General features: G+C 45.0%; 1 protein-coding gene across 1 annotated transcript; it reads right to left on the bottom strand.

Moving 5' to 3' along the window:
* Window positions 1-3,891: 3,891 nt before the first annotated feature.
* Window positions 3,892-9,013, bottom strand: LOC128604463 (uncharacterized). Its single transcript, XM_053619598.1, has 3 exons — window positions 8,876-9,013; window positions 8,685-8,776; window positions 3,892-6,326 (listed from the first exon to the last, which is right to left on the bottom strand). The coding sequence occupies exon 3, from the start codon at window positions 6,298-6,300 to the stop codon at window positions 5,668-5,670; it is 633 nt and encodes a 210-aa protein (XP_053475573.1). The 5' UTR covers window positions 6,301-6,326; window positions 8,685-8,776; window positions 8,876-9,013; the 3' UTR covers window positions 3,892-5,667.
* Between the last annotated feature and the right edge of the window lie 433 nt (window positions 9,014-9,446).

The following is a 9,446-nucleotide window of genomic DNA, read 5'->3' as shown; positions in this document are numbered from 1 at the left end:
AAGGAGCAGTAGTAGGAGGAGGAGAAGCAGTAAGTAGGAGGAGCAATAGGACGAGGAGGAGGAGGAGCAGTAGGAGGAGGAGCAGCAGCTGTAGAAGCAGTAGGAGGAGCAGTAGGAGCAGAAGGAGCAGTAGGAGGAGGAGGAGAAGCAGTAGGAGCAGTAGGAGGAGCAATAGGACGAGGAGGAGGAGGAGCAGTAGGAGGAGGAGCAGGAGCAGGAGGAGGAGCAGTAGGAGGAGGAGCAGCAGCTGTAGGAGCAGTAAGAGGAGCAGTAGGAGGAGCAGTAGGAGGAGGAGCAGCAGCTGTAGAAGCAGTAGGAGGAGCAGTAGGAGGAGGAGCAGGAGCAGGAGGAGGAGCAGTAGGAGGAGGAGCAGCAGCTGTAGGAGCAGTAAGAGGAGCAGTAGGAGGAGCAGTAGGAGGAGGAGCAGCAGCTGTAGAAGCAGTAGGAGGAGCAGTAGGAGGAGGAGGAGCAGTAGGAGGAGGAGCAGCAGCTGTAGGAGCAGTAGGAGGAGCAGTAGGAGCAGTAGGAGGAGCGGTAGGAGGAGGAGCAGCAGTGTTAGGAGCAGTAAGAGCAGTAGGAGGTGGAGCAGCAGCTGTAGGAGCAGTAGGAGGACCAGTAGGAGGAGGATGAGGAGCAGTAGGAGGAGGAGCAGCAGCGTTAGGAGCAGTAAGAGCAGTAGGAGGAGGAGCAGCAGCTGTAGAAGCAGTAGGAGGAGCAGTAGGAGGAGCGGTAGGAGTAGGAGGAGGAGGAGGAGGAAGAGCAGTAGGAGGAGGAGCAGCAGCTGTAGGAGCAGTAGAGGAGCAGTAGGAGGAGGAGGTGGAGCAGCAGCTGTAGGAGCAGTAGGAGGAGCGGTAGGAGTAGGAGGAGCAGTAGGAGGAGGAGCAGCAGCGTTAGGAGCAGTAAGAGCAGTAGGAGGCGGAGGTGGAGCAGCAGCTGTAGGAGCAGTAGGAGGAGCGGTAGGAGGAGGAGGAGCAGTAGGAGGAGGAGCAGCAGCGTTAGGAGCAGTAAGAGCAGTAGGAGGAGGAGCAGCAGCTGTAGAAGCAGTAGGAGGAGCAGTAGGAGGAGCGGTAGGAGTAGGAGGAGGAGGAGGAGGAAGAGCAGTAGGAGGAGGAGCAGCAGCTGTAGGAGCAGTAGAGGAGCAGTAGGAGGAGGAGGTGGAGCAGCAGCTGTAGGAGCAGTAGGAGGAGCGGTAGGAGGAGGAGGAGCAGTAGGAGGAGGAGCAGCAGCGTTAGGAGCAGTAAGAGCAGTAGGAGGCGGAGGTGGAGCAGCAGCTGTAGGAGCAGTAGGAGGAGCGGTAGGAGGAGGAGGAGCAGTAGGAGGAGGAGCAGCAGCGTTAGGAGCAGTAAGAGCAGTAGGAGGCGGAGGTGGAGCAGCAGCTGTAGGAGCAGTAGGAGGAGCGGTAGGAGGAGGAGGAGCAGTAGGAGGAGGAGCAGCAGCGTTAGGAGCAGTAAGAGCAGTAGGAGGCGGAGGTGGAGCAGCAGCTGTAGGAGCAGTAGGAGGAGCAGTAGGAGCAGTAGGAGGAGCGGTAGGAGGAGGAGGAGCAGTAGGAGGAGGAGCAGCAGCGTTAGGAGCAGTAAGAGCAGTAGGAGGAGGAGGAGCAGTAGGAGGAGGAGCAGCAGCGTTAGGAGCAGTAAGAGCAGTAGGAGGAGGAGCAGCAGCGTTAGGAGCAGTAGGAGGAGGAGGGATGACTCAGGATCAGGTTTAAGGTCCAGCGTCATGTTCTTTACTTTCAGTAAACAAACCGAGACACATCACATGTTTAACATGAACCTAAATCTGACCTTCTGTTAACCTGCATGATGTAAAGTTGCACGTCTGTACAGAGCGCTACATAAACACGCTGCAGGGGATTTAATGCTCAGATGATGAAACACATACAGAAAGTCTAGCGCAAAAGTTTGTACACCCCTTTCTAAATGTGATAAATATTCTCCTATAACTTATATAACCACTCGTAACCTTTATACCTGCCTATAACCAGCTCTGTGTAACCCCGCCCCCTTTATTTATAAACTAAATAAATCCCTAGTAATCAATAAATAGTGAATAAAATAGAACATATATGATAAATATACCGAATAAACCCTCCTAACAGGTCAATAATAAACCCTGAGTTTTCCTGTAACAGCACGTCCCTGAGGGTTTTATTCCTCTTACACCGCAGCAGGTTAACAACTTCCGCTCTTTTTTTAAATTCAAGAACAATACGTCATATTTGTTTCTGTTTACATGTACATTTAATGTTCATGAAACAAGCTAGTGTAAGCTCTTGTCCTGATGATCTTAAATAAACGTCCCCTTACAGAAAACTTCACCACGTCAATGACATCCGCTGTACACGTCCCTGTGAAGGAGCTGTTACTATAGAAACGATAACGGATCAGAGCGACTGTCAGAGATGCTGTCATAGAAAATTAATCAACCCCTTCTGACCAATCAGAATCCAGAACTCAGCCCTGCTGTGGTGTGAGGTCCAGCTGGGACACTAAGACCCTTCATGCACACAGAGGATCTTTGTGTTTTAACACAATAAAACTGCAGCAGTTAATAGGAACAGGAGGATGAAACAGAAGCCTGAGAGGGTTCTGGTGTGTTTGTGAGGATGGAGTCTGTGACGTGGTGCAGTGTGTGGATGTAAATCCTGGCTGTACGGTTGATGTGATGGAGTAGAGAGTGCTGGAGCTCTGTGAGGTGTGAGGAGCTGAGACCTTGTGGACCCCTGCAGTAAATGATTTCTGTCAGATTGTTCAGCGTGGAGCTTCGTGTCACAGCGAGGCCTGACGTTCCCACGCCGTTTAGCTGCTCTAAGGAAATCTTCTCTCTGCAGGTTCTTCATGGTTCTCACGAGCTTCAGGCCGACGCAGAACGTGTGGCTGGGGTCAAAGTTCGACCGGGTCTCGTGGCGCGTCACGTAGATGCTGCGGAACGTTCCGGACTCCAGGCTGATGATGATGCGGTCGGTGTTGCTCTTGTCCTGGAAGCCGGTGTATTTCTCTCTGACGTACTCAGGCAGTGATTTCGCTCCAGACGCACTTAGGTTCCCGAGCTCGTAGTACGGCAGGTTGCTGGAGTCTGGAAGCAGGTGGCCTTTTCCTCCTTCATCTCTGTTGTGGAAGATTCGAAATCCAAAGTCACCTGTGGACGGGCTACAGAGGGAAAGCATCCGATTCTGCTGAGTCACTTCCACGCAGTTATTAACAAACCAGTAGAGCAGCTTGAGTCCGTGTCGAGGAGACGGCTGGCCGAACCCTGAACGCTGGAGCTCGGCCATGTCGTTTAGGGTTTTAATTCTGGACATGATCACTACAGCGGTGAAATAAAGATTTAAAAAATCCTAAAGTGACAGACAAGGACAGATTTATTCACTGAAGAAACAAAGTGATGTCCGTAAAATAATTTCACACTAATACCATATTAATATTTAGATCCTCAGCCCCGTCCCGTACGTACACCAGGATCGAATTACTGATCAATAACTGTAATGAACAGCAGGTCAACCGGAATTACGGCACAGAATTCCTCACATTACTTCACAGCTCGTAAACTCGCAATAATCAACTTAAAATGAATCTGAAAAACCTATACACATTTTTAAATTGAAATAGATTTAACCCCTTAAACCTCTCATCGATTTTATTCTATTGCCATCTGGAAATAATATGTTTTAAGGTAAAGATGTTAATAATAATAAACTCAACTGTGCGTGAAAGATGACTTTACCTGCTACGAGGAGAGTTTTAGAGTTTAGCGAAGTGACTAAACACGTAAAGGTGGAGATGGAGTGTGAGATGGAGTGGTGTGTGGACGGAGGAGGAGTGTGTGCTGGGAGTGACCTGCTATTCAGGACCAACTGGAAGACATTTACATTTAAAAAGCAGTAATAAGTTCCACAGTGACTCATTAAAATACTTTTCTATTTATATCAGCATTCATTTCGATAAGTCAATAAACACTGTTCAATATTTGCTTTATACGTAACACATCATCTTCACATGGAAATATTATTATTATTATTATTATTATTACTACATCACTTCATATAAAAGTAATAAGACAAGTTCAGTCTGAAATTCTGACATTTAAATTCACAAAGACAGAAAAGCATTTTAATTTAAAGCGTAGTTTATAAACTGTAGGTTTATAATTACACTGTGAATATTAGCTCAATATTTCGGTATAAACATACAGACACTACATCTAAATCTAATGACTTTATTTCAATCAAATCTCAACATTAAACATGATCAAAATGATCAGAAAAACAAGTGTACTGTTATCATGCAATAAAATATCAGCAAAAATGTAACAAAAGAACAGGATTAAAAGCTCTGTGTACATCAGATGTGATGTATGTACAGGAACATCTGTATGTGTACACAGGAACATCTGTACATCTGAACATAACTCTATAAAAACATCTGTTATAAAATAAATCTGGAGCACTGGTTCTTCTTGGTTAGTTATATCATGTATATTTGTTTGTATTTATTTAAAATAAAGTGTGTAATTAAAGCTGATGCGTGTAAATATCTCTCGTTTACCTCCTGCGTGATTAAACTCTCAGTTTAAATCCGAGTTCAGATGAAAGTGTTTAACTCGCGCGAGGCTTTAGCGCTGTAGCTACAGGAAACATTCGGAAACAAACACGTGTTTACTGCAAACAGTGACGCGGTATCTGGTTTTACTGCACAGAGAAGGTTAGTACACCACCAGGACAAAACGCAGAGAAAGAAATATAGAACATTTTTACCAATAAGATATTTAGCGTGTCAGTGTGAGCGGCTTAACAAATGATGATGATGATGGAACAAAATGGTCGAGCAGTGCGTGTTGAAATATTCATCGTGAAAAACAAAGTCAAAACATTATTTATCACGTTTGTCTCCCTTTACCGTCTTCTTTTTTTGAAATTCTTTCATCCTGTTCCACGTTGTAATGTGGCCTGTCGGGTACGACATGAGAAAACACAAGGATTACATCCAAAAATAAAGTCACTGCTTTTGATTGGAGCAAACTATTTTTACGAGTAACTCCTGGGGTCTGAGTGTAAACACGTGTGAATAAATCACCCCCACTGACTCGTATTCAGAGTCCAGAGTCGAGTCATGAGGAAAGTTGCTGGTGTTCAGAGTCGGTTAGGCAGCGACACTAACGCGGTGTAGCTCACACCTCCGAGGTTTCAGATTGTTCATGAGCAGAAGCGTCTGAGACGGAGTTTCTCGACAGCGTCTAGACCACCGCGTTTAACGCTGAAAAATCACGGACAGAAAATGCGGACTGAAAACGGAAACCAGCAGAGAAACTGTCGACGGTGAACAACTTTACCAGCGAAACATTAAAAAGCCGTGAGATATGAACGCGAACACACTCCACAATGTCTCAGTGGAGCTACGGACAAATTTCAAAATGACGTTGTGATTAAATCAGCTGACTCGAGCCGACATCACGCAAGAAAAACGTGCTCAAGATGAATGGTCAGAACCGAGCGGAACTGAGACACGCCTCTGTTTTAGACAAACTCCGCCCCCGAGTGTAGGACTGAATACTGATGTGTGTAACTTCACATTAAATCCTCACTGAGAGATGAACTGCACTCTGAGTACGACCCACAGAGGAATAAATGAAAATGTACATGTAATTCTCCAGGACGTTCGGTGAGAGGAAAGTTTACAGGATCGTACAGAAATCCCAGAATCCCCTGCTCCTGGACGACTCTGGTTTGGCGTTGTTAATAGTGGTGATGTGAGCTGTGTTCCTCTGTGGAGAAGGAGGTTCTGGAGCGACGTTCACTGTGAACTGGATGCCCATCTCATTCAGGAAATTCGTCTTGTTCTTACGATTGATGAATTGAATCAGTTTATTATTAACGCAGTAGGTGTTTTCGGGGTCGTAGTTCCACTCGTCTACGTGTTCGGTGATGTAAACTTTATCAAAAAAGCCATTTTTAAGGCTGACTATGATGCGGTCCTTATTGCTGTCATCATAGTAACCGGTATATGACCGAGTGACGTAATCAGGAAGCTCGTCTGCTCCGTCACTGTTCAGATTCCCCACCACGTAGTACGGGAAGTTTATCTCCGGCAGGAGCTGGAAGCCGTTTCGGTATCGATTCTCAAACAGGTGAAAACCGAAATCCCCTTCATCAGGATTACAGCGTGGAACCATCTTATCATTCTTATTAAAATAGAGGCACTCTTTGGAGAACCAGAGGAGCAGCTGGAGGCCGTGTCGAGGTGGAGGCCGACCGAATCCAGAACGTTTCAGCTGGGATGAATGATTCAGCTCGTCCACATAAGGCATGGTCTCCTCTGATGTTTCAGATGCTTCTGTAAAAGATTGATTAGACATCACTCAGATTTTCATCCAGTGGTCTGTTCTGCTGTTTCTTTTCTTTCTTTCTGTAATAATTAAACTAATGCTGTGATTTAAAGTTCCTAAGTGAAAAAGCATATCATGCATGTTAATATCATGCAGTTTAACTTTAAACTTTAAAGTTCTATTCCCTCTCTCTCTATTCCCTCTCTCTCTATTCCCTCTCTCTATTCCCTCTCTCTATTCCCTCTCTCTATTCCCTCTCTCTATTCTCTCTCTCTATTCCCTCTCTCTATTCTCTCTCTCTATTCTCTCTCTCTCTATTCCCTCTCTCTATTCCCTCTCTCTATTCCCTCTCTCTATTCCCTCTCTCTATTCTCTCTCTATTCTCTCTCTCTATTCCCTCTCTCTATTCTCTCTCTCTATTCTCTCTCTCTATTCTCTCTCTATTCTCTCTCTATTCCCTCTCTCTATTCTCTCTCTCTATTCTCTCTCTCTATTCCCTCTCTCTATTCTCTCTCTCTATTCTCTCTCTCTATTCCCTCTCTCTATTCCCTCTCTCTATTCTCTCTCTATTCCCTCTCTCTATTCTCTCTCTATTCCCTCTCTCTATTCTCTCTCTATTCCCTCTCTCTATTCTCTCTCTCTATTCTCTCTCTCTATTCCCTCTCTCTATTCTCTCTCTATTCCCTCTCTCTATTCTCTCTCTATTCCCTCTCTCTATTCTCTCTCTATTCCCTCTCTCTATTCTCTCTCTATTCCCTCTCTCTATTCCCTCTCTCTATTCTCTCTCTCTATTCCCTCTCTATTCCCTCTCTCTATTCTCTCTCTATTCCCTCTCTCTATTCTCTCTCTATTCCCTCTCTCTATTCCCTCTCTCTATTCTCTCTCTCTATTCCCTCTCTCTATTCTCTCTCTATTCCCTCTCTCTATTCCCTCTCTATTCCCTCTCTCTATTCTCTCTCTCTATTCCCTCTCTCTATTCCCTCTCTCTATTCTCTCTCTCTATTCTCTCTCTCTATTCCCTCTCTCTATTCCCTCTCTCTCTCTATTCCCTCTCTCTCTCTATTCCCTCTCTCTATTCTCTCTCTATTCCCTCTCTCTATTCTCTCTCTATTCCCTCTCTCTATTCTCTCTCTCTATTCCCTCTCTCTATTCTCTCTCTCTATTCCCTCTCTCTCTCTATTCCCTCTCTCTATTCCCTCTCTCTATTCTCTCTCTCTATTCCCTCTCTCTCTCTATTCTCTCTCTCTATTCCCTCTCTCTATTCCCTCTCTCTCTCTATTCCCTCTCTCTATTCCCTCTCTCTCTATTCCCTCTCTCTATTCTCTCTCTCTATTCCCTCTCTCTCTCTATTCCCTCTCTCTATTCCCTCTCTCTATTCTCTCTCTCTATTCCCTCTCTCTATTCTCTCTCTATCTCTATTCCCTCTCTCTATTCCCTCTCTCTCTATTCCCTCTCTCTATTCTCTCTCTCTATTCCCTCTCTCTCTCTATTCCCTCTCTCTATTCCCTCTCTCTATTCCCTCTCTCTATTCCCTCTCTCTCTCTATTCTCTCTCTCTATTCCCTCTCTCTATTCCCTCTCTCTCTCTATTCCCTCTCTCTATTCCCTCTCTCTCTATTCCCTCTCTCTATTCTCTCTCTCTATTCCCTCTCTCTCTCTATTCCCTCTCTCTATTCCCTCTCTCTATTCTCTCTCTCTATTCCCTCTCTCTATTCTCTCTCTATCTCTTCAAGTTAATAAGACAAAAAAATCACAGCTTGTTGTATTTTGTTAGTGAGAAACCTCCTCTGTGCTGAAGATGTCAGAAAACTTAAAGTTACAGCGTCACCTCTGACTGTTACACAGCGCTGACACTGGAGACTCCTTCCATACACGTTACATAAACATCTCCTTATGGAAAACTTCACCATCCCAACCATTACACACGTCTTTTAATCAGTTTATTATCAGTGGAGCGTGCGCTGTACACGTCCCTGTGAACGAGCCGTTACTATAGAAACCATAACGTATCAGAACGAGAGCATTAATATAAAGCTGTGCTACTGTCAGAGCCGCGGTTATAGAGAACTCATCACCACCTTCTGACCAATCACAGTCCAGATCTCAGCAGCAGCGTGGGATAAAATGAACACAGAGCATTAAAAAGCCAACGCAACATTTTCAATTCAAAAGTAAAGATTGTTTATTATAATTATTATTATTATTCATTTCACATGAGTAAATCTGGACATAACCTCAGCTCGGGTTGTTTAAAGAGGATTTTCAGAACACATTAAAGAGTGAAACTATTACAAATAAACACTAAATAAATACAGAAACACGTCACAGCCTGAAACTGAGATCTTGGTATTAAATGATGACACTTACAGGAGGCTGAGCAGCTTTTACACTCCGCTCTTCTCTGGGTTTAAAGCTCTTTTTGCTGAGACTTCCTCACAGAGACTTCTGGAGAAATGAAACTGAAAGTGAAGTGGGAGGGATTAACCAGAACTTCTCTACACACTCCATCCGTTCAACACAAACATCTCAGTGGTGTTAAACATCTGATCTACTCTCACCTTCAGCAGCTTCAGTGAAACATCAACTCCGACTGTAACCAAGAGAAACATCACCAACATCCCACCCAGCAGGACCAAGAGGCAGGGATACTCACCTGTCAATCATGTTGCCTCTGATTTACAAAGCTCCGCCTCCTGTATCCCAAAAGCACCAAAGGGTTTTATTTCTTTCTTTGTTTTTAATGGTATTTAAAAAAACATCACTTTTAAAAAATCTCTTAAGGGTTTGTGTGTGTGTGTGAGTGTGTGTGCGTGATTGTGTGTGTGAGTGTGAGTGTGTGTGTGTGCATGATTGTGTGCGTGAGTGTGTGTGAGTGTGAGTGTGTGTGAGTGTGTGTGAGTGTGTGTGTGATTGTGTGTGTGAGTGTGAGTGTGATTGTGTGCGTGAGTGTGTGTGAGTGTGTGTGTGTGTGTGATTGTGTGTGTGAGTGTGTGTGTGAGAGTGTGTGTGTGTGTGTGTGTGAGAGTGTGAGTGTGATTGTGTGCGTGAGTGTGTGTGAGTGTGTGTGTGTGTGTGTGAGTGTGTGAGTGTGTGTGAGAGTGTGAGTGTGATTGTGTGTGTGAGTGTGTG

This window comes from Ictalurus furcatus, chromosome 29, assembly GCF_023375685.1.
Source record: "Ictalurus furcatus strain D&B chromosome 29, Billie_1.0, whole genome shotgun sequence".
NCBI classification, from domain to species: Eukaryota; Metazoa; Chordata; class Actinopteri; order Siluriformes; family Ictaluridae; genus Ictalurus; species Ictalurus furcatus.
Note: the sequence above shows the minus strand (reverse complement) of the source record. Positions and strands in the feature narration are given on the sequence as shown.